This window comes from Callospermophilus lateralis, chromosome 13 (genome assembly GCF_048772815.1).
Source record: "Callospermophilus lateralis isolate mCalLat2 chromosome 13, mCalLat2.hap1, whole genome shotgun sequence".
NCBI lineage: Eukaryota > Metazoa > Chordata > Mammalia > Rodentia > Sciuridae > Callospermophilus > Callospermophilus lateralis.
The window spans coordinates 95,769,545-95,795,104 of NC_135317.1; the positions used below are offsets into that span (position 1 = coordinate 95,769,545).

Sequence of the window (25,560 nt, forward strand, 5' to 3'; positions counted from 1 at the left end):
TCCAAATGAATATTTATTAAAATGAAAGTACATTATAGTGGTTTAAAATTAGATTTTAAAATAGAATTGAGAACCAGAAATTAATGGGAATTCCCAAGAGCAGATGAAATTAATCAATTACAAATTTCCCTTGATTCCATTTCATCCATATAAACAGTGATTTCTCTACAAAAAAACCCCCAAAACTGTGATATAAATGACTTAGTGTCCATGATCTCTTTTTTTTTCCTCTTTATTTTGTGTTATAGGGAGTACTGGGAATTGTGCTCAGGGGCACTCTATAGCTATACTATCTCCACAGCCCTTTTTATTTTATTTTGAGACAAGGTCTCACCAAGTTGTGAGGCTGGCACACATCCCTAAATTGCTGGGATTGAGGGTGCATCCTGATGCACCTAACTCTCACAGTAGCTATTTATTTGCTGATTGATGTGAGATTTCATTTGCTACAAGAAAGTTTAGTTCAATTTCATCTAAAAAGTCCCTGAGAAAAGAATGTACTATTTAAGATGGATGAGGTCTCAAAATACACATCCTGATTAGATAGAGAGGCACTAGCTACAGGCTTCCAAGTTTCCGTCTTTTGCACCAGTGAAAGAGAGGAAATCCAGGCTCTTCAGTTTAGCTTCAGCGTTATCAGTAAACTCCCTGGTGGCTTTCTGCAGTGGAAGTCGGGGTGGGCCCATTGGAATTCCAGAGACCAGAGTCATGATGGCTTTGGTCTGAGATACTCCAAAACCTAGACAAGAAAAATAAATGAGGAAACATATCTGGCACTGTCCACATCCACAAAAACATCCCAAAGAAGAGATCTTATGCCAACAATGACTTCCACATTAGGATAAGATGCAAGTAAAAGGCACATTTCTTGTCAATACTGTCACCTTGACTGGGTAGACAAAGGACTTTTCCTGTTGCACACACACAGGAATGCTGGAAAATGTTAACAAACTATAAAACAAAACAAAGTAAGGCTCAAAGTCAACCTTTGCAAGCAAAGAAGGAGGATCCAAAGCTATCAGGAATACAGTCATAAGGATAAGAAAGATCTGAAACCAAATAGCCCTTGAGGATAATCTGACTTAAGTATATATTGGTGTGATATATATATATTTTTTTGTGGTATAGCAGATTTAACTGAGATACCCAGCTCTTTTTATTTTTTATTTTGAGATAGGTTCTCACTAAGTTGTTGAGATTGTCCTCAAACATGCAATCCTTCTGCCTCAACCTCTCAAGTAGCTCAGTAGTATGTAGCTCAGTGGTAGGGTGCTTGCCAAGCATCTGTGTGGCCCTGGGTTCAATTCCCAGTATCACAAAAACAAACAAAGCCAGGTGTACTTGAAAAAATGCCAAAAAAAAATACTGGAGGGGCTGGGGATGTGGCTCAAGCGGTAGCGCGCTCGCCTGGCATGCGTGCGGCCCGGGTTCGATCCTCAGCACCACATACAAATAAAGATGTTGTATCCGCCGATAACTAAAAAAATAAATATTAAAAATTCTCTCTCTCTCTCTCTCTCCTCTCTCTCTTTAAAAAAAAAAAAAAGAAAATACTGGAAATAAAATGCATACTGTTTGTTCAGGGAAATTAAACAGTAGAAAACATAGCTAAGGAAAAAAATTGGTGATTTTTTAAGAAGACAAGCCTAAGGAAATTCAGAATATAGCACAGAAAGACATGTTAAATATTTTTTTTTAATTAAAGCACAGATTTGAGAATATTCAAAATCCATCTAATACATTTTCAGAATGACAGTCTTCAGTGAATACAGTCAAGACAATATTCACAGCTGATAATAGGGACTTTTTCAGAACTGAGGAAGAGACAAAGCCTTCAGGCTGAAGAAGCAGGTGAAGTTGGTGCCCTTTTAGTATGCAAAAACACAATAATCTTGTGTCATAATCCCTAATCCCTGTCTTCTAAAATATCTGTCACTTGTTTTCTTAGCTACCTATTGTTATGGTTTCAAGCTATAAGAAGTAACTTCCTTTTATTAAGTGAACTTAATTAAAATAACAACTGAGCATTGGGAAGGAAATTACTTAGCAGGATTAAACATATGGAATAAACTTTGGCAGATGCAAAATGGACTTCCAGACTTATTATGGGTAGGTAGAGCAAGGAGCTGTCTTTATGTTAAGACAAGTTTCTTTAATAAGTCTTCCTATGACCAAGTCATGAAAACTTCAACTCCCATGAAGTCTGAAAAGATCTTTTTATTTTATGTATGTATGTATGTATGTATGTATGTATGTAAGTAAGTAAGTAAGTAACAGGGATTGAACTCAGGGACACTCGACCACTGAGCCACATCTCCAGCCCTATTTTGTATTTTATTTAGAGACAGGGTCTCACCAAGTTGCTTAGCCCCTCACTTTTGCTGAGGCCGATTTTGAAGTTGGGATCCTCCTGCCTCATGGGCCACTGTGCTTGGCGAGCTTTTTAAAGATGTTTTTTAGGTCATGAAAACTATCTTCAAGAGCTCCTCCACCCTTAAAATGCAGAGATTCAGACAAACAAGTAAATCCTTTCTGCTAATATCTTAGATTCACATTTTACAAAACTGTTGCAGTAACATAGCTGGTAAGTAAGATGATCTTATGTGGCATACAGGTCAACTTCTAGTTATTTCTAACCTTTCAGTATCAATTTTAATGTACTTTGTAGGAACATATAACTATTATGTCAAACCACAATTTTGTGAAAAGTATTGTCCAGGACAAGGGAATTATAATAGGTAATTAATAGCATGGGCAGCACTCAAATATGACAAAAGTCATGACAGTACAAATGCAAATGGAAACATTGTCTTGGAAGGATTAAGAGAGCTAGTTGAGAACCTTTGGGAAGGAGGGGCTGGATACATAATAGGTGCCTGAGGAGAGGGAAGTTTCCAGGGTGAGGCAGAAAAGCTCTGCACAGGGAAGTGGGAGGTCTGCCAAGAAAACACCAGAAACTCTTCCTGGACTTGACCCAGGTTCATTTGGCCCAAGGGCCGGTCTCTTCAGAGGATGAGTGAATGGTAGCATTTGTCATTTGTTGTGGGACATCATTTAAGACACTCTGGAGAGCTTCCTCTGCTCAGATTCACTGTATCCCCTCTCCCCCCAATCTTATTTTGTCATATTATCCAAACCTTCATCCATTTTAGCTTACCTGTGTTTTGGGGTTTTCTTTTTCTTTTTCTTTTTTTTTTTGGTGCTGGGGATGGAACCCAGGGCTTTGTGCACTCAAGGCAAGTACCCTACCAATTGAGCTATATCCCCAGCCCAGGCTTATCTGTTTTAATAAACTCTTTTTAAATTTCAAATGCTCTTGGGAGAGCTGTCAGTCATTCACAATTTAGTAAAATCTGTATTCAGACTGCTTTCCCCAAGTACTTAGGCTGAAGTCAGCCACAGTTCAGTAGCAGAATTTTAATGAGCAGAGGCAAATGTTGACTGTTGGGAGAGAAGGTAAAGAAAGTGCAGCGCGTATGGTGTGGGGAGCAACATGCTAAACTGGAGGAGAAAGATTTGTATCAAAGACCTCCCAATCAGGGTTACTGAACCATTTTATATGGTTGGCCCTGGAGGGTAGTATTAAAAACAGAACCCAGCTTGCGACAGAGCAGTCAACAGTGCTCTTGTTGAACCCTCAGAGAAAGTGAGGAGATTCTGTTCCCTTTAACATTCGACAACAACAGACAAGGCAGGAAACAGATGTGGCACTTACCTAGCTTGACCACAAAGTTGATAAATCTCTGGATGCAAAACTAGAAGGGAATAAACAAATCTATAATCAACATTAGTGAACTGTGAAAGCTGAAGGAGGTGGAAACTTACAACCCCTCAGGGAAAAAGGGAAACTGAGGACAATTTCCCTCATCTGTCAAGTTCCCCAGCCTGCTAAAAGTAAGCCTGCCAAAAGTATCTGACAAACTGCTCCCACGATGTGGCCCTGCTAAACCCTATAAAACTCAGATCCTTGTAGCCAGTTGCTATTTTCCTCTTGAAAATGTGCCCCTCTGTTGCTTAATAAAGCATCCTTGGTCAGTTGAGGTGTCTCCCCACTTCTTTTTCTTTTTGTATTCTCTTTCATTTCCTTCCAAAACAACTTAAGGAATTTAGCAAATTATAGAAATTTTAAAAAGTGTGCACATCTAAGTTTTCTGAAGGTCTATCGTAGTTGGAAGAAACAGAGACGGACAGTTGAGATCCACCCAGGATAAGGTAGGATCTTTTCATGCATACAAACTTTATAGAATAGGCCCATGCAGAAAAAAGTGAAAACTGTAGAACGTTATAGGTGGTAAGATGGGAATGCATCCTTATCCACCAGTTTATGAGGAAAACTTAGCAGCTAGTGTAGTGTTTTTTTAAGTTGTGGTACACATACCTCTGAGTACCTTCAAGATAACCAAGGGGTACTTGGACAAGGCTGTCTTGTTACAGAAAGCTCAGTCCTTGCAGCTGATGCCAATCCAATAACAAGGACTCGGTTTTGAGAAAAAGGAAAAGAGTTTTATTGCTTTGCTAACAAAGGGGAAGCACAGGAGATTACTGTCCCAGAGGTTATGATTCTGCCCATCCAGGGGAACAGGGGGTTTTTAAAGTGGTGAATCAAAGGCTGCATTCTGCAAGTTCTCTGTTGCAGTTGTAATTCACTTGTTAATTTGGGAGACATAATTTATGAGATCTTCTGTGCCATCCCTAAAGTCTGAATTACTTTTTTTCTTGTGGTGGTTGTATGTTCAAGGACAGACAACTCTGGAAGAAAGGTAATCCTGTTCTCCTGGGATTAGGGAGAGGGAGAGATTAGGGAGAAGGAGGGAGAGAGGAAGAGAAAGAATCATATATCCTTTTAAAAATAAGTCACAGTGGCAGGGAAGCAAGGACTGTCTTCAAAGCATAAAGTGGACCACTACTATGGTTTTATGAGAATTAACTTCTAGTTATTCAACTGCTGGAAGTGCAGTATTCTAAAATAGATTAAGCTGGGCACAGTGGCACACACCTGTTATCCCAGTAGGCTTGGGAGGCCGAGACAGGAGGATCACAAGTTCAAGGCCAGCTCTGGCAATGTAGTGAGACCCTGTCTCAAAATAAAAAATAAAAAGAGCTAGGGAAGTAGTCCCCTCCTCCCACCAAAAAGAAGTATTGTTATTGATAAGAAGAGTGATAGTCCAATTCTTCTCTACCATTGAATTACATCCCCCCAAGCTTTTGATTTTTAAATTTGCTACAGGGTCTCACTAAATTGCTGAAGTTAGCCTCAAACTTGCGAACCTCCTGCCTTAGCCTTCCATGTAGCTGGGATTACAGATCACCATGTCCGCCTATATCTCATTCTCTGAAAGGGCTGCACATAATTCCATTGCTTAAATTGGGTATATTAAGTGTAAGCTCTTGGAGAGCTATAACCAGCCTTATTGAAATTCTGTATCTGGCATAAATCATCGAAATGCTAGCTCAGTCCCTGGCATATGAGTAAACGAGTAAATTTACCCCTTCACACTTGCCTTCAGTAAGAAGCAGAGAATGTGCTAAACTGAATTCCTACTGACACTGCTTTTTCTTTCTTTTTGTACAGGGTATTGACTCCAGGGGGGCTGAGCCACATCCCTAGCCACCCCCCTTTTAAAATTTTTTTTTTAGTTTAATTTTTTAGTTGTTGTAGACCCTTTTTTTTAATGTGGTGCTGAGAATCGAACTCAGTGCCTCACACATGCCAGACAAGTACACTACCACTGAGGTACAGCCCCAACACCCCCAGTCCTCTTTTTAAATATACTTTATTTAGAGACAGGGTCTCCCTGAGTTGCTTAGGGACCTTGTTAAGTTGTGGAGGCTGGCTTTGAACTACTGATCCTCCTGACTCAGCCTCCTGAGCCCCTGGGATTACAGGTGTGAGCCACTGTACCTTGCCCTAACCCTGCTTTGAATGGGATGATTTATTTGATTAGGGACTAAAGGGAAAAAAAGATAGAAACTGAGTCAGCCACAAGAGAAGCTTGAGTGCAGGGTCAGTTACACAGCTGCCTCACAGTTTGCTCCATTTATGGTTTCCCTTCATTTGGCTCAGAACAGGCTGGCATTTTCATAAATAACTTCTATGGAACTAAAGGAAAAAAAAGAAAAAGAAAACAAAGAGATGGCAGATTCTGCACAATTCAGACTCTTGAACCCTATTTTAAACCAGAGTCGTGGCATGATTAGTTAGATGACACAGCTTCTTGTGTCCTACGTAGTTTCTGCTGTTAGCTTCACCTAGTCTGGATCATAGGTAAATATTAAACTATTTAAACTGTAAGAAGGAAGTAGATTTATGCTGGCCCAATTTGGAGGCCTAAGGGTGGAGAAGACTCAAACACTCCTTGGTACTGTTGCTCTTGTTCTCCTCAGGTTGGAGCTGCAGATTACCCTAGCTGCTAGAATATTTGTACTTTAGCTAAGTAATCTCTAATTAACCCTGATGGTGGCCTGTCCGTTCAAACAGATCCCTCAACTGAGCTTTATGAGGAGAATCCACTTGTTTTGCCTTTGCTTATTCTCCTTCACTGTCACTTATTTTCTCTGGCTGCTCCTCTCAGCACTGAATGCTATGCTGAAAACCCCATGTCTCCAGGCCCCACCCTGTTTGTTTCCTGAGAGAGAGACAGAGAGACAGAGAGAGAGAGAGAGAGAGAGAGAGAGAGAGAGAGAGAGAGAGAGAGAGAATTTTTTAATATTTATTTTTTAGTTATCGGCGGACACAACATCTTCGTTTGTATGTGGTGCTGAGGATCGAACCCGGGCCGCACTCATGCCAGGCGAGCGTGCTACCACTTGAGCCACATCCCCAGCCCCTGTTGCTTTCCTCTTCATCCCGTTTACCAATAGTGCACCCACTCTCCGCTTATGTCTCCATGGGTTCTGCCCTTCGGTGATGCTCTTCTTTCCCTGGACAGCTGGGCTGTCCTCTGTGCAGCACTCACAGCCACCATTATTGTCTCTAGGGCCTTCTCTGTAACACATCACACAGCTGCTTTCTCTTCCTGTTTCAAAGTGTCTCCTGTGGCTCCCCACGAGGTTTCCTGCCTGGTGGCTGTTTTCTATCTGGGCACATTTCCAGGGTACTGACCTGCCTGCCTTTGGTTTAAGCCTTCCCAGTTTTAGGTTCCCAGCTTCATAGCTTCCTCCTATTCTCTGATGACTCACATGAGTCCTCAAAGGGGCTGCATGTGGTCCATTTCCCCAGAAATCTATGACCATTTTTTTATAGTCACAAAGCTACTTTGAAGATAGAAGTAAAAATAAGATCCTTTCCAAAAGGAAGAGAAGAGTCATTCCCTGTGAGGCCTGTCTTGATCAGACAGGGACAATGGGGACAGGTTCTGTTTGAAACAAGTGAAGCAAAAGGGAGTGAGGTGGTTTCCATGGGGGCAGGTGTGCCAGGAATGCTGATGAGGGAGAAGATAAAAGACCCTCCTGTAGGAAAGGCTGTGAGTTTATATGAAGCAAAGAAAAAGTCTGGAATCTAACTCTTCTGTATAATTAATATGAACCAATAAAATCAATCAATAAATGGTTTACCTGATAGTTCAGGGCTGAAGAGAAGTCCTTCCTCTCAAAAGCCTCCAGCATCTGGTTTGTCTTTTTTCCTAGGTAGTTATAGGTGCTGGCAAGACAACAGCAAATACTGCAGGGTCAATAACTCAACTGGAAAGGTACAGATCTTCACCACTGCTGTTTAAAAAGGGGAAAAACAAAACAAAACAAAACAAAAAAACCCAGACTGCCGTAAGTCTATTTTTAGGTCCTAATCTATAGGGGACCGGGTTGTCTTTAGTTCTGAGCCCTCTAGCAACATAAAGCAGTGTCCTCAGAGAAGGCAGAGAACACCAAAAGGGACAAAGAAAAAAGAGAGAAAGGTTAAAATCAGGAAAAACAGAACAACAGAATGTAAAAGCTGGAGGTGTACTTGGTTGGGAATGATTAAGGCTAACACCTGCCTGCCCTAAGGGCACATGCAGGGGGAGATGCTAGGAAACTGTGGACAAAATGGAGCACCTGGGAAGAGTCCTAAAAGCCATCTGCTGAGAGCTGGGTGTGTGGAGCGCCACAGTAAGACCGGCAAATCCCAATAAAGTATCTAAATTCCTCTCCCACTTACATTACGTTAATTTGGAGACAGGATTCCAGAGGGTAGAGGATATAAAATGAAGGACCATTTGTTAAATGCCTATCATATTCCAGGGGCTTCACACAAATCAGATTTAGTCCTCTCAGAGCTCTGGAAGGTAATTCTGGTTTCTATTTTGCTCAAAAAAGGACTGCCTAGTTGCCGCGGAAGTGGTAGGAATAGGAGGGTAAGGGAATCAATCTACAAAATGGGCCCACAGTGCTGAGCCCACAGGTTTTTTTTAAAATTATTTTTTAGTTGTTGATAGACCTTTGTTATTATTTTTTAATTTACTTATATTCGGTGCTGAGAATCGAATCCAGTGCCTCACATGTGCCAGGCAAGTGTGCTACCGCTGAGCCCCAGCCCCAGCCCCAGTCCCCAGGTTTTCACTTTCAAAAAGCATTTGCCTGCAGCCCTGCCTGGTGTAAGTCCACAGGATATGTTACATTCCTTAGCAAAAAAATTCCCTGTTATCTGCAGAAGAAATGCAGGCCCAGAAATGCACATAAGAGAAAGAATTACCCTCAAGAGAAGGATTTTTGTGACCCTTAAAGAGACCAAATCCCAGAACTTGAAGAGATAAGGATAATTCCCACTAACCATAAAACCTGTAAGAACAGGTTCTGAATATGTCAAAATACACTTTACTGTCAGGTATATCTTTTTTTTTTTTTTTTTTAATGGTGCTGGGGAGAAATTTAATTATAAATAACAGGGCCTTGTGCATGCCAGGCAAGTGCTCTACCAATTGAGCTATAACCCCAGCCCCTGTCAGGCATATCTTTAAAAAAATTTTCTTTTTCAGCTGTTAATGGACCTATTTTATTCATTTATTTATAATGTGGTGCGAGAAGCAAACCCAGTGCCTCACACACGCTAGGCAAGCCACCACTGAGCCACAACCCCAGCCCCATTGTTCTCTTTGGTTCCCATTTTCCTTGGGCAGTGTACTTTGTCGGAGAATAACTGTTTAGATGTTAGTAACCATTCTTTTTTTTTGTACTAGGAATTGAATTCGGGGCATTCAACCACTGAGCCACATCCCCAGCCCTACTTTATTTAGAGACGGGGTCTCACCGAGTTGCTGAGCACCTCACCATTGCTGAGGCTGGCTTTGAACTTGAGATTCTCCTGCCTCAGCCTCCAGAGCTGCTGGGATTACAGGTATGGGCCACTGTGCCCAGCTTTAATAGCTATTCTTTAACTTGTACTCCACTAGGGTCACTTTGATCCATTTCTCTTTTGATTATGATTATGGAAAATCCCATGAGAAATACTGAATGATAATAAAAATAAAATGATTAAGGACATTGCTTTGTTTCACTAATGGCTTTATTCAGCTTCTGTACTCCTGCTTGCTTGCTGGTTGCTGTGTCAACCTGGATGTGGTTTTTGCCTTTAAAAACCCTAATATGTTGAAGCTCAAGGCTGTTTCCTACAGAGACAACTTGGTCCTATAGAGAGCAGTCCTGGCCGGTCAGACAATAAAGACTCTTCAATTTGTACAAAACTGGGACTTGGTGTGTTTTCTGAGCGACCTGCCCCACAACAAACCCTGGACCTTTGGGGGACACTTGACTAGACCAGGCAGTGCTATTTAATGATATTCTAAGGGGCCATTTTTGGGCAGCAATGACTGGCCAGGGGAATGCTGAAGTAAAGAAAGCCCACCTGGAGAGAGAGAATGAGAAGAGAAATAAAGAGGTGGAAAGGAGGCAGAGTGAGGGTCTTGGGAAGAATCCAGATGCAGGATGACTTGCCTTGGCTGTTGACAACTCTGCAGTTCCTGGTTCCTCTCTAGGGTCTGGTTTTTCCTCCTCATGGTTTTATGTAATCTCTCATTATTTTATAATAATTTTCCTTTTTTTTTTAAATCTAAGGTAGTTTGAGTGGGTTTCTGTTATTTATAATTAAATTTCTGACACAGACAATGTAAGTACATCCTTGAGACACTGATCATCAGGGTCTGCAGCACTAAGGGCTGAACCCACGAGCTCATGTGTCTCACCTCTAACCGCAATGGAAGCTTCTACGTAAGGATGATCTAGTTTCTAACCAACTGCTGAGCCCTACTTAATTCCCTTTCCCTGAACAAACATGGGAACAAAAGGTAACTTCTATTAGAAAGGATGTGTATGAAAGAAATAAAACTACTCCAGTGATGAGTGCCTTCCTGTGGGACTTTAAATGTGTAATGGCTGAGACAAATAAGTCATGCTTACCTGCCCACTGCTCCAGTTGCTCCCATTACCAGACCACTCAACAGTTGCTAATGAGAAATAGACAAAGAGAATTCACTTTTAGGAAAAAGAGAAGAGAAACTCGAGTATATCAATCATTACCTGAACTGGAGGGAAACCGACTTGCTGTGTCAGGGGTGACTTACCTCATCCACCCCAAAGAGCAAAGAAAACTGTCGTTGGTGATTCTGATCAACACACTGGCCGAAGTCTAAGAGATCTGTGTCACTGAATTTCAGCCCTTGGAAGGTGGGGATCTTATCCTGAATCCCATCCAACAATTCCTCTGCACGAACTGCTCAAAACAATAAATACCTCCTTAATCTACACAGCCTCAGAAAATATCAAACAACATTTCCTAGAGATCCACATCAGCCCTGAGCTGCCACTGGCTGCTGTCAGCTGGACTGGCTGTAGATGGCACAAAGGCTTGCCTCTGTCTAGTAGCTCCAGGTACCTTTCAAATTATAATATTTAGCTTTCCATTCCTTGAGGGCAGTCGATGGATATTTGTGACATTGTCAATACATATTTGGTTTCTGCTCCCAATTCCTGCAACAGAGCTCCTGAAACCTTTGTAGACAGAGGTGCTAGGAGGAGCTATTATTCTTATATTCGGTTTTTGACCCTGGTTTCTTACATATAGCTGCTAAGATGTTTGGAATTTCCTGAGTGATAGGTGCATCTAACCATCCCTTAGAATTTTCTGGCTGATAGGAGCATTTTGTTTTAAGGAGTTGACTCCTGATGGGTTCTTAGACTCTGGATGCAGGTTGGTTGAAGACCATGTGATTAGAGGGTTGGGACTTTCAGTCCCATCCCTTAACCTCTGGGTAGGGGATGGGGTAGAAGATTAAACTGAACACCAATGGTCAATAATGTAATCAAGCATGTCTACCTAATAAAGCCAAAGGACAAGGTTTAGACAGCTTCTGAGTAGCAGAACGTGTGGAGGTTCCTGGTGGATGGCACTCCCAGAGAGGACATGAACTTTTGCTTACCCTTCCCACATGCCTTATCCTATGCATCTCTTCATCTGTATCCTTTGTAAGTCTCTTTGTAGTAAGTAGATAAGAATAGGTAAAGAGTTTCCCTGAGTTCTATGAGTTGCGCTAGCAAATTAATCACACATGAGGGGGGAGTTGTGGGAACCCCAACTTATTACCAGTTGATCAGAATCACAGGTCACAACCTGGGACCTGAGCCGGCATATAAAGTGGGGACAGTTATGGGACTGAGCCCGTGGGATCTGATGCTAACATGAGGCAGACAGTGTCAAAATAGAATTAAACTACTAGATACCCAGTTAGTCTCCAGTGGAGAACCTGCTGTTGGTAGGGAGAAATCCATGACCACCCCCGCCCCCACCCCATTCCATGTTGGTGATCAGAGGTGACAAGTTTGGTAGTATGTGATGAGTGTGAGAGGAAAGAATGGGAAAAACTGTTTATTTCCTCTGAATGTTTATAATGCATAGCCTTCCATTTTTCTTTTGTGGAATTTGGAAAAGGAAGGGCTTTAAAAACTAATCTCCTAACAAATTTCATCTAATTGTAAAAGTCTCCTCCCTGGAGAAGAACAGTAGAAATGAAAGAAAACTAGAAGAAAATTCAGAAAAGAATACAGTACCTTGGCTCTGGGGAGGCACTGAGAGTGCAGGAGGTAGAAGGTAGATGCAGTCCTGCCCTTGTGGGGCTTTTGGTCTTGGATCTTCTCATATGAGAAGAAAGAGGTGTTTGCTATTAAGGGCTGAGAGGTCAGTCCTTCTTTCATGTCTAAGAACTGGTACCATTTATGTAAAAATGTGGATGTGTAACCGATGTGATTCTGCAATCTGTATTTGGGGTAAAATGGGAGTTCATAACCCACTTGAATCTAATGTATGAAATTATGATATGTCAAGAGCTTTGTAATGTTTTGAACAACCAATAAAAAAAAAAAAGAAAAAAAAGAACTGGCACCATGAGGTGGTGTGAATCATGGCAAAGGGCTGGGTATTAGAGGGACTCACTCTGGAATAACTGAAGCTGCCTCATCGATGGTGCTTATGGGTAGCGTGGGATGGAGTGGGGCTTTCTTGGGGTAAGGGTTGGAGGAAGCGTCAAGAGAACCAGTACTTACTCTTTACCCCCGTCAAGGCAGGAATGTGATAGTAATAGAACGGCAATGCAGGGGCAGATGCTGCCACCTCTTTTAGAAAATTAATCAGGACATCTGAAAGTACAGGAGGAAAAGTCATGGCGTGAACAAATGGAAAACAGTGGCTTTCCCTGGCCAAAAAAAAAAAGAAAAGAAAAAGAAAAAAAAATCATCTGATGGACACAACCATCCTTCACAGAAGCTGAACAGTCCTGATCACTCCTAGCTTTTCTGACATAGCTACTGCAGTATCTTAACACCTCAATCCATTCAAAGTTTTATTTCCCTCTCTGAAGAAAGGCTTAAATAAGATGATTATTTTCTTCCTATACATAATGAACAACTATTAAAAAATTGGGGCTGGAGTGTAGATCAGCAACAGAGTGCATACCTAGCATGGGATTGATTCCCAGAGCATGAGTGTGTCCGCATGCGCGCACGCGCGCGCGCGCGCACACACACACACACACACACAGAGCAAAATATTAGTGCAAACTTACCCATGCTTAAGAGACTGAAAAGACAAATTCTAGTAAAATTCAAAATGCCCATCATTAGAATGCTTCTCTCTTGAGAAAAACAGTCCCATACATTGCCCTGGGTCTGATACCCTAGGCTGCTGTCTAAGGCAGAAGTGGACACCTGACCCAAACATAGGCACGTACCAACTGAGGCTCAGTAGACAACTCAATCAGATTACTTGGTGAAACAACTGAAGTACTTTAATACAATCTCTGCTGTGGATCTAGGGGTAGAAAATATTCCAGAGAACCACTGTACCACTGCCATCTCCAGTCTGTGGCACTTGACCTTCATGAGTTTAAACACAGTCTTTCTGAATGGAACCAAGGAGTAGAAAGCGCAAGGCACTGCGCATTCAGAGCCATCTACTTACCCTTGTTCCACGGCTTGAGAAAGAAAGGTGCAATGACAGCAATGCCATCAGCTCCAATTTCTGCTGCATGCTGGGCCTTTGTAATGAGAGAAGATCATACTAGTGACCATCAGTGATTTATCACAGTCACCTACAGCTTAGATATTAGAGTTCAGCAACAAATTCTTCAGATTTGCCAACTAATGCACCAGTAGAGAGTGGAAACAATGATTGAATATAATGAAAATGTCATTGATAGGAAAATCCTAGGATGCAAACTAGAGATGCCAGGTAGAGGTAAGCTGGATATTTAATCTTACAAATATTTGGATTTTTTTCAGTACAAAACACCTTGCTGAGGAGACATGAGTAGTTTATTATAACTGTTAACAGAGAAATTTCGGTATGTAATCTCTACTGTTCAGCCTACTGTATCATATTATCTTTCCCATCTAATGGCATGGCAGTCAAATTTAATATTTATATTACAAATTGAGAGTACAGTTGAGAAAGTTAAAAGAAAAAGATTATACACACCACAAAAGATACATTGCACTAAGCTTCTAATGCTTCATCAAATTTCTCTTACTGGGCCTTTGTGATATTTTTAATCTATCTCAAGTAGAGTACATAAACCCTCCATATTGTAAGAGAGCTGTGTATGGTCACTTTATACTGCACAGAGCCTGCTTCTCAATGGTGGCTTCCTAAGGTGCCACACCTATCTCCTCCAGCACAGCATCCACTACGTACCATATACTACATATAGTACTGCACGTAATTTCATCATAAAAACATAGGTCCCTTGAGTGGTCTCTCCAAAGTGGAACAGCATACATACCAGTTCTTGGGACTCCTTCAAGCTCAGTGCCCCCACGTGAATCACCACCTGATCCAGCCTGCAAGGAAGAAAACATTGATGAGTTATTTGAAGTTTAGAAGAACACAGAGGGCTCCACCAATCTGGTTTGTGCTAGTTTTAGCAGTTAGTTAATGCCTTACTAGTCTCAATAGCAAGACTATTAAAATTCTACAGTGATCTAGCGCTTAATCACGGAGACACATCCTCCTTTTTTTTAAAGAGAGAGACAGAGAGAGAATTTTAATATTTACTTTTTAGTTTTTCGGCGGACACAACATCTTTCTTTGTATGTGGTGCTGAGGATCGAACCCGGGCCGCACGCATGCCAGGCGAGCATGCTACCGCTTGAGCCACATCCCCAGCCCCTGATCTTTTTTTAAATAAAAAATATTTAATACAAAAATCATAATAAAATTAAGAAGTATTAACTGCATTACAAAGTGTAAGCACTATAAGGTTACAGAGCTTTTAACTGAGTATTTATAAAAACGAGGCAAGAATGTGTCTCTTTTTGTCCTCAGTAAATAAGCTGGCCACTATTAAAGTTATTTTAAACTGTCCCTTTCTTCCCATTTTATGAAAGCTCATTAGATATTGCTATTGATTCTATCTAATCAGAAGCACCTGGCAATGTTTAAGTTTTCTGTATACTGGCAGTTTTACGCTACCTATTAAGTGTATTTAAAAAGAGAATTTTTGTACATCAAGACCAACAATAGCAAAGCAATTCTCTCAGGGTAGAAAGGCCATCTAAACTAACTCACACTTCACTCAAGACACCTGGAAACAGAATGCTTTCCTAGTCAAGAGCTTCCCAGCAAGGAGAGAATAGAGACATCCAGAAAAGGGCCTGTGGTGAACAATACAGGCTCTGCTAGGTAGGCACAAAGAACTCGTGATCAGCTTAGTCTACCAAAAGCCTAACAGCTTCTAATAGCTTCTTCAAGGTGTTATAGTTTACATCTGGAATGTCCCCAAAGTCCCACATGATAGAGGCTTGGTGCCCAATGCAACACTGTTCAGAGGTGAGGCTTTGGGAAGTGATTGGGTCATGAGGGCTCTGAGCTCATCAATGGATTAGTCTACTGATGGGTTCATTGGGATGCCTGGTAGAGGTAAACTGTGGGACCACTGGGATGTGGTGGAATCTGTAGGAGGTGGGGCTTCCTACAGGAAGTAGGTCACATATCTTGTCCCTGACCCCTTGATTTCTCAAGGTCTCCTGCCTGTGATGAGGTAAGTGGATTTGCTTCACTGTATGCTTCTGGCCAAAATGTCCTATCTCGCCATGGGCCCAGAAGCAATGAAGCCAGGTGACAATGGACTGAAATTGCTAAAACTCTGAGCCAAAATAGATCTTTTGTCCCTTAAGTTGATATTTCTCAGGTATGTGGTCATAGTGACAGAAAGCTGACTAACACACAAGGCAACAATAGATTTTAAAGTTGTTCCTCTATACTTGTTTTTTTTTTTTTTTTTTGCAATGCTGGGGATTGAACCCAGGGCTTTGTGCATATGAGGCATGCACTCTACCAACTGAGCTATATTCTCAGCCCCTGTTCCCCTACACTTGATCCTTTCAACAAACCACAAGTAGAAAAGGTTGGTGTGTAGGCTCATTTTATAGATAAGAAAAACAGAATTAAAAACTTCCAGACTAGGGGGCTGGGGGCATACCTCAGAGGTAGAATACTTGCCTAGCATGTGCAAGTATTCAGGACCACATAAAACAATAAATAAAGAAAAAAAATAATTAATTTTAAGACTGAGACTCCAAGTTGGTGGGATAATTTTACTGCATCTCTATCCGACAAGAGGCACTTAATAGCACTTAGCTATAGACTAACGAGCTCTGTTCAGAGAGTCTCTATGACTTTACTGAACCAAGTGCTGAGGAGGCCAAGAAATGTTTAATTTCCCCTTTAAAACATTTTCTATTGGTTTTAAAGGGGAAAAGAACAAATGAGAGACTTTTGATTGGTATTAAAAGTGGAAAAAATGAGGCCAACTACAGGGAAAAAGAACCATCCTCCCCAAGGAAAAGGGAAGGCTGACCTCAACCTCAGCACTGAGAGACAGGGAGCTAATCCCCCATCCTCCCTTGGCACACAAAGGAAGCCTCAACTTCAAACTGCCACCTTACTAGACAATAGCTTTGACCTCGCGGCTTCCTCTCTGCCAAAGAATATTCCCCAAGAATGAAAGAGGAATCTCATGCAAAGATACTGTAGTTAAAACCATTCAGGGTGATATGCCAACATCCAGAAATAGTAACTCTGAACTAAGAGGATAAAAGCGACAGTAAGGGGGAGGAAGGGGAAGTGTCTATTGACATCAGTTACCACTGTAAGGCCTTAAGAATACAGCCCTGGACCTGGTGTGGGGGTGCAGGCTGTAACCCAGAAACTCGGGAGGCTGAGGTAGGAGGACCATAAGTTTGAGGTGGCCTCAGCAACTTGGTGAGACCCTGTCTCAAAATTAAAAAATAAAAAGGGCCATGGATGCAGCTCTGTGGTGAATAGAGCTTTCAAATACTATAAAAATTGGGAAAATAGTAAAGACAGGAGTCTGAGGAATTTAAAAAAATGTCCAGGGAATAAAATCTAAGGGTTAGCCAAGCAGTGAAATTTTGAGAATTAATAACTGATTAATCAATACTTGAGGACTTATTTTGATCAAGCATAGCCCCATATTTGACAGTGTCATAAGGAAGATGATAGGTAAAATATTGACATATTTTTGTTTGGAGATAAAGATGAAGAGGTTCTTCCAAGATCATAACTAGGAATTAGTCTATCGAGAAATGAATTCACTGTAAAAAGCTGTTTCTTATCATTTAAGCCTCAGAATTTGACCAGAAGAGATGTTTGCTCTGAGATCCCAATATTCATCTTTGGGGGTGCCCCATGTGACCCTGGGGGAACAGCAACAGTGATACTGGTCTTCTGAGGGCAGGATTAGCAAAGCTTGGTTGTGAATTCCATCACTGAATCCTCTGGTGATCCTTGGCTTGCTGAATTCTGGGGCCTTGCTGGGAAGTGACATGATCAGGTTTGCATTTCAAAAGAGTGGAGGAAGGAAGGCTGACAGGCTGTTCTGCCCTCATGAGTAGTTTTTTTTTTTTTTTTTTTTCTTTCTTTTTTGCAGCGCTGGGGATTGAACCCAGGGCCTTACACTTGCTAGGTAAGTTCTCTATCACTGAGCCGCATCCCCAGCCCTCACCAGCAGGAGGCTCCCTCCCTGAGACGGAAAGAGACATGAACTGTTCAGTACCAGAGCTGGGCAGCCAGCTGTCAGTCACCACCCTCTAATCCACTTACCCCTTCATCCCAAGGACAGGTAGCCCTGAGGGGACTGGCCTTACAAGGACAAGGACAAGGACAAGAGGCCATTTTCCAATAGTTTGCCAAGCAGTCTGGCAAGAAAGGAATGCAGTCTCCACAAGAAAGGAAGGGCTCACCTTGCTGAGGTGCAGGATGTCCTGGGCCCCTGCTCAGCTGACCTCCAGCTGGCTTCTGATCTCTGATGGGCAGTGGGGAGGCAGTGTCTCTGGGGAGGGGCCTCAGCCAGCACAGGTCTGGCTGGCATACTATGTTTTATCTCCATGGAGCCACTTACTTGTTCCTCCCTTGTGTCACCCACTCCTCTGCGACCTGGCGGCGTTCAGAGACACTCAGGGACAGGCCTTCTCCAGTAGTGCCATTCACTGTTCCAAACAAAGAGTCACTCAGTGGGACCAACTCCTGCCTTCTGCTCCTCCAACCCCAAGGACAGAAGTGCAGGGTCACAGATCCCTGCCCAAGGGGGAGGGACACTGAACTATCAGAGGATGGAGGGGAAGATGCCATGTGCCAGTTTCCACTTCAGGCTCTAGATTTTTCTGCCCTTCACTTTATCCAAGCAGTGGGAAGATTAATTAATTGAGACTTGCAATTACATGTCTGTCCTTGTTATCAGGGACAGATGGCAAATATTTTTAGTAGAGGAGATAACTACCCACATTTAGGCCAATCTCCAAACACATCACCCGTTCTCTCTCTGGGCTTATAGGGCAGGAAAATCAACTCTATCCAGTATTGGCAGGTCATGGGCGGGGAGCCTATGTGGGTGCATTTGCATGCTGTGGGTGCCAAGTGACCTGTTCACAGTCTGACAGTGAGCGTAAGGGGTGGTAATAACTTTTGTATCAAAGAACTTAATATTCCCTTATTCTCACAGTCCAACAAAGCCAACATTCTTTTCAATTACAGTAGAAAATATGAGGTCAGAAACATGAAATCATTTACACTCGAACCCAGAGCTGTGTGATTCTGGAATTCATCCTCCTTCCTCTTCCCCTTCCATACAATCATGTCTCAATGATCAGAGGAACAGCCAACACAGTAGTGTGCGAGAGACAGAGGCCTCATGTGCAGGGCAGCACTTTGGATCTCGACCTCCAAGCCCTGAGCACTGGGCTAGAATAGGGCAGGCCAGGCAGGTGAGGGAGGGGACAATGTTTTTATCCCTCGCTTGGGGGCCTGAGGTACTTCAAGTGTGCTCTAGTCCTAGGGATGCTCCTACTCCATTCCTACATCAGGGCAGTCCTGGGGCCTTCTGAGTAAGGGGGTGACTTGGAGCTGCAGGGGGACACTAAGTGGTTCTGTAATCAGGTCTTGGTTTGACATGTGGCCTGGCTCAGTTTTACCCACAAATTTTAACCTGAGGTGCCTCCAGGGCCCAAGAATAGTATCCTCAGACTGAAACCTAGTCACGGGTCAGAGGGCTTAGAACACCACACAAGAGGTAGCTCAAACACAGTTCTTAGGCTTACAGGGTCTGACTTTTTTTTTTTTTTTAAACCTTCACTCTGAAATAAATGGGGATAAACACTCTTCCTGTTGAATCTTTTGTGTGCTGCGGCTTGCAGTCTCTCTTCCATTTATAATTTGAAAGCTCAGGTGCAGACGGGGGACCAAAGCCCACTCTTAAGAGAGCTAAGAGGGTTTAGTTGTGACTTAAGAGGGCTTAGCTGCTATTTTCCTACATCTTAGTTGAATAACTTCATCAAAAGAGTACAATGGAGCCATAGATTTTCATCTCTCAATGGAAGTGAGAGCAACATCCTGTCACTTGGCACCACCAAATGAGATCATCGGTTGAGGGGTCCTATAGGTCTAAGGAGAGACTATAAATTCACAGCTTTGAGTTAGGCTCCACCAGAACGCATGACAACGCAATGAGTGGGACCTCACTGGGTTGTGTCATAGGTCAGTAATGAGGTGAGATCTACCTTCTGATGACTGAGCTAGAGAGAGATCTCAAGGTGACTTACCAAAAATGTTCTTCACTCCTTGTTCTTTCACCAGATAATCCACATACTGACCGATTACTGAAAAGTTGATTTCTCTAAAAGATATGGGAATAAATAGAAAGAATGCTTAGTCCTTTTAGATGGTTATTTGACCCATTCCCAGGTCTATGAATTACTCTCTTTTATTGACCAGTTTGTGAAATTCTTAGTCTGTTCTGAATAATGGCTGGGATATTTTTTTTTGTTCTCATTTTTCTGAATTTGGGGATTTCTCCATCCAGCTAAATGTGTCTCATTTACATGTGCAAAATGGTATTAGGTGATACAAGCCTATAATCTCCAGGACTGGCAGGCTAAGACAGGAGGATTGCAAATTCGAGGCCAGTGTGGGAGACTTACTGAAACTCTGTCTCAAAAATGACAATAAAAAGCCTTAGGTTGTGGCTCAGTGGTAGAACACCTGCCTAGCATTTGTGAGGCACTGAGTTTGATCCTCAGCACCACGTAAAAAATAAAGGTATTGTGTCCATCTATAACTAAAACAATATTTTTTTTTTAAAAAAAATGACAATAAAAGAGCTGGGGATATAGCTCAGTGGTAGAGAGCTTGCCCAGCATGACCAAGACTCTGGGTTCTGTCCCTAGTCATGCAAAAAAAACAACAAAAACACAAAACAAAATTCCCCAACACTATTGGTTATAAACAGAGCTTTTTTTTGTGTGTGCTAGGGATTGAACTAGGAGGCACTTTATCACTGAGCCACAACCGCAGCCCTGTTTTGAATTTATTTAGAGACAGGGTCTGAGTTGCTTAGTGCCTTGCTTTTTGCTGAGGTTGGCTTTGAATTCAAGATCCTCCTGTCTCAGCCTCCCCAGCTGAGATCTACCTTCTGAGGACTGAGCTAGAGAGAGATCTCAAGGCGACTTAGTTAGCTATAACTAAGTCAAAAATAAATATATGGGATGACAGTGTGTGCCACCGCACCTGGTGAGGCTTTACATTTAAGCTTTGACACAAATAATATTTAAAAAATAGTTACCTAATCCTCACTTGTCCTCTTTTGGGAAGAGTGAGGATTTGGCATATGGTATTGTAAGAACCTTTTCTACCTGGTGAGGAATTCCTTAGGCTTATAAGATAGGAGAATTCAATCTGAGAATTTAAGAATTTTAGCACTTAATACCTGTGAAAATGAACGAAGGCTTAAACCAGTCTGCATTTGTTTTACTACTACTTTTTTTTTTTTTTTTTTAATGGTTCTGGGGAGTGAACCCAGAGTTTTGAGCATGTGAGGCAAATGCTCTACCAACTGAACAATATCCCTAGCCCTGCATTTGTTTTAAATGAAAGAGGACCAACGGTTGGAAAGGAGCTTTGCTGTCACTTTGCCTCTCATAGGGTGGTTCAGGGAAGAGTAGCAGAATCCCAGCCACACATGGTCCTACCCAGCCAGAATCTGCATTTTCACAAGATACCTGGACGATGTGCCTGCACTGTGTAGTCTGTGGCAAAATGACCTTGGAAGGATCCAATGCTTAAGGTGATGAGGGTGTTTTTTTTTTTTTTTTTTTTTTTTTAATAAATACTGTGAGCTGATTGTGCCACTGGAACTCCTTTTTTTTTTTTTCTTCATAAAATCATACTGATTTAAAACCTACAAACAGACTCACAAACAAGTTGTATTAAGTGTCTGACCCTAGTTAAAGGGCAGGTGGGGAGATGGGTGATGGACAGAAATTCAAAGGAAAACTATGGCAGGTATGGGTTAATGTTATGTTGCCAAGAACACAAAGTACTAGCTGGCTGCCATTTGTACTTCTATTAGGAGGACCAGAGAATTCTAATTTAATTTTAGTCTTGTTAACATTCTTTTCATCTTTGCTTACTGCATTCCTTAAGAACAATAACAAAAAATCTGAAGCACCCAGGAATTGGACATCAAAGGAAAAGGAAATAGGAAGGAGATTGAAGAGAAAATAGCTGACTGTGAGATTAAAGGGAAAGATAGGAAAACAAAGAATGCAGAGGCAATTACTGCCTGCAAGAGCCCAAAGGAGAGCCTGTTCACTCAAAGGAAAGGGGGTGCTTCAGTGCAGTCACAAGTGTTGGCCTATATCCCAGTACGCCCCTGTCACTGCTCCTACCTACCCTAGTCTGTGCCTGGTACAAGTGGTGTTCAACCAAGGCTGGGCACTGGAATGGCCACATGGACATTTACATTTTTTTTTAATTTTTAAATTAATTTTTATTGTAGGTTGTTCAAAACATTACATAGTTGGACATTTACATTTTGCTTTCATATTTCACTATGACACGATAACTGAGTAAAGGAGATAGTATATACCATTAATTAAAATAGAGAAGAAAAACAGCTATGACTGAATCAAAAATTAAATGTATGGGAGTTCAGAAAAGGGCTGATAAACCCCAAGGAGAGAGGCTGGGAAGGAACTGGGTTTGGAAAAGTAATGAGGACAAAACCTGATGATTCTCCTTCCCTCTAACAAGGGATTGAACCCAGCAGAGCTATAGCACTCATTTACACTTTTATTTTGAGACAGAGTCTTATAGGTTGCTTACAGCCTTGTTAAGTTGCTAAAGCTGGCTTTGAATCTTTGATCCTCCTGCCTCAGCCTCCCAAAGCCACTGGGATTACAGGTGTGTACAACCATGCCTGGCATCCAGCCTTTTTTATTTTGAGACAGAATCAAACCAAGTTTCTCAGGGTCTTGCCTAGTTGCTGAACCTGGCCTTGAATTTGTGATCCTCCTGCCTTAGCCTCCAGAATGGCTGGGATTATAGCCATGCACCCCAGCATCTGGCTTCCTTGAACATTCTTGAAAGCTGCTCTCTGTCCGACCCTACTCATGTCTTCCTCTTTCTATACCCTCAGGCAGACCTAGGCCAGCATGTGAAACTCAAAGTCTCTTTCCTCAGTGAACTTCATACTGTGTTATGACCTGAGTGGATCAGTCTTCCCCGTATATTCAACCAGCCTCAGTCCATCCGGCCTTGCTGAGGGACAATTTCCCGCAGGGTAGGGATGCTAATGTATGATGCATCATCCATTCCTTTGAGAAAACAGAAGGCACAGCTTGTTTCTTATAAAATGCACCTAACCTACCAGAATGGGATCAATATTAGAATTTTTGGGGCACTGGAAGAATTGCCCAGAAAATATTCTTGGACCCATGACCTTTTGGAACTACCAAATATCCTTAGAGAGACCACAGGTTGAAAAGGAGTGACCTCAAGATGTGCTCTATGACTTTCACAATGTTAAAATTTCTCTGCACATTAAAAAAACAACAACAAAAGACTACCTGTAAAGCCAGGGTGTCCAGCGATGCCATGGCTGTATTTCCACATAGGTAGGAAGAGCAGTGGGGGGCCGACAGAGGTCTGCATTCTCCCTAGGCCTCCTCAGGCCTTTCAGATCCCTGCCTGAGTCAGCAGCCGCAGCCCTTGGCAGAGACTCAGCAGTTCCAGTCACAAGAGGACCCAGTGAAATCATCCCGAGACATTTCATATTTGTCACAGAGGTGCCCCAAATGGCAGGATTAGGGTAATCTTTCTCTTTTGGGACATTGTCTCTTCCCTGTTTTCTCTCTCTACACTACTTCATTGTGGTAGCCAGGCCTAATTTCCATGGCTGAAGGCATGGTCAGTTGCCAAATATCAGGAAGTCATTAGAGAGAATGAAAATGAGACTGGATTATTCTTTCTAACCTCTAGGCATGTGGGGCTAGGTGCTCAAAGAAGTGAGGTGACATACTTCTGTGCACAGGAGAAGGCTGTGATGCCCCTTCTCATCCTGGGCACCCAAGAACACACCTAATTACTGGCCACGTGGGGGACAGTGGCCCAGACATAAATTCCATGCTTGCTTTTGCCATTCTTTTTTATTTGGGGGGTGGGGGTGGTACCAGGGATTGAACCTAGGGGGCACTTAACCACTGAGCCACCTAGGCACGCCTTTTAAAAAATATTTAGAGACAGAGTCTCACTAAATTGCTTAAGGCCTTGCCAAATTGCTGAAGCTGGCTTTGAACTCCGAGATCCTCCTGCCTCAGCCTCCCGAGATACTGGGATTACAGGAGTGCACACTGTGCCTGGTGACATTCTTAACCCCAAGCTACTTTCAATCCCCTTGGGTGCAGATTTGTTGCTTTGCATCTATAATTGATTGACTGATTTTGATACTGGGGATTGAACACAGTGGTGCTTTACCACTGAGCTACATCCCCAGCCTTTCTTTTAATATTTTGAGATAGGGTCTTACTTGAACCTGTGATCCTCCCACTTCAGCCTCCAGAGTTACTGGGATTATAGATGTGCACCATCATGCCTGGCTCCATGATTTTATATAAATTTTTAAAACATATTTTAATTGTCAACGGTTCTTTATTTATTTATATGTGGTGCTGAGGATTTAAACCAGTGCTTCACACATGCTAGGCAAGTGCTTGACCACTGAGCTACACCACAGCCCTCCATGACATTTTTTTAAAAAATTTCTTTTTAGTTGTAGATGGACACAAGATCCTTATTTTATCTTTCTTTTTTTTTTTTTTTTTGATGTGATGCTGAGGATCGAACCCAGTGCTTCAGGCATGTGAAGGGAGCACTCCACCACCGAGCCACAACTCTGGCCCTCATGATATTTATAAAAAATAAAAGTGCTTAACTTCTCACCCCCAGTACAGAGGCTACATAGATTATTTTAAAAAGCACCTGCAATCAGCCAGGTGTGGTGGCCCATGCCTAGAATCCCAGCAGCCCAGGAGGCCGAGGCAGGAGGATCTCGAGTTCAAAGCCAACTTCAGCAAAAAGTGAGGCACTAAGCAACTCAGTGCGGCCCTGTCTCTAAATAGGGCTGGGGATGTGGCTCAGTGGCCAAGTACCCTTGAGTACTGCTGAGTTCAATCTCCAATACCCCCTACCCCCCATAAAATAAAGCATATACAATCAAAAAGGAATAAAGAAACCAACTTGTATCTCCCTGGAGATGATTCCTCTTATTTTTTTTTTTTTTTAAGAGAGAGGGAGGGGGAGAGAGAGAGAGAGAATTTTTAATATTTATTTTTTTTTTAGTTATTGGTGGACACAACATCTTTATTTTTTTGTATGTGGTGCTGAGGATCGAACCCGGGCCGCACGCATGCCAGGCGAGTGTGCTACCGCTTGAGCCACATCCCCAGCCCCGATGATTCCTCTTATAGTTTGACATTTTTATATTCACAAATACAGAGCATATTATTTTCTTATATAAGTATAACCTTATTATAAATCATTTTATAATATTTTTCACTTAGCATTCTAAATGGAGCATTCCTCCCACATTTTTAGACATTCTCTTGCTCTCTTGGCTAAATGACATTACATTTTCTGGATGAACATAATTTATTTAATCTTCTATTCTTAGACATTGAGTTTATCCAAACTACATAAGAGGAAAGAACTTCTTATCAAATTACTTTTGCCACAAACTGAGGCCCAAAATGGCTGAGTATGAAACTACATGCAGATGCTACAGTTTTTCTCTCAGGGCCTAAGGATAAGACAATTTTTCTAACATGGTTATTCAGAGTGAAATCCCTATTGGTGTTTGTTTCCTCTCTGGTGTATGACACACTGTGAAAGATGGTCCTGGACAAGACAGAGTCAACAGAACTGGTATGATGAGGTATGGACACGAAAAAACCAGATTTTCCATTTTATTTTGCTTTTCTGCATAACTCTCAACATTCAAGAGCAGAGAGAAGTTACATGAGCCCTTGACAAAATAACAATATGGCTGCTTCAGAACTTCTTGGGCAGAGAAGCATGCAGGGACCAAACTGTTCTACCCCGCAGGAAGTGGGAAATGTTCTGTTCCAGCAGGCTGGTCACTGGGACTCCCAAACACTGTCAAAGAGACAATAATCAATGTGACTCTGACCCCAGCAGGCCAGGCCTCTCCCACAGGGCTAACGGGTTTGTTTTAGGAGAGGGTGTTAGATTCC

General features: G+C 42.1%; 1 protein-coding gene across 7 annotated transcripts in view; it reads right to left on the bottom strand.

Annotated features, from left to right (window-relative positions):
* Npl (N-acetylneuraminate pyruvate lyase) overlaps positions 1-25,560 on the bottom strand; it is a 34,272-nt gene continuing 8,712 nt past the window's right edge. For 2 of the 7 annotated variants that reach the window (XM_076831336.1, XM_076831329.1), the window contains exons 3-12: positions 19,576-19,649; positions 17,880-17,967; positions 14,241-14,298; positions 13,421-13,496; positions 12,508-12,600; positions 10,533-10,681; positions 10,369-10,415; positions 7,555-7,639; positions 3,716-3,755; positions 1-739 (exon numbers count right to left, since the gene is read on the bottom strand). In XM_076831336.1, coding sequence (XP_076687451.1) covers positions 555-739; positions 3,716-3,755; positions 7,555-7,639; positions 10,369-10,415; positions 10,533-10,681; positions 12,508-12,600; positions 13,421-13,496; positions 14,241-14,298; positions 17,880-17,967; positions 19,576-19,649 — 895 coding nt within the window. In that variant the 3' untranslated portion in view covers positions 1-554. Of the gene's footprint in view, positions 740-3,715; positions 3,776-4,997; positions 5,075-5,556; positions 6,101-6,547; positions 6,627-7,554; positions 7,640-7,668; positions 7,708-10,368; positions 10,416-10,532; positions 10,682-12,507; positions 12,601-13,420; positions 13,497-14,240; positions 14,299-17,879; positions 17,968-19,575; positions 19,650-25,560 lie in introns of those variants that run through there. The other 5 variants (XM_076831331.2, XM_076831333.1, XM_076831334.1 and 2 more) reach the window with 5 other exon arrangements.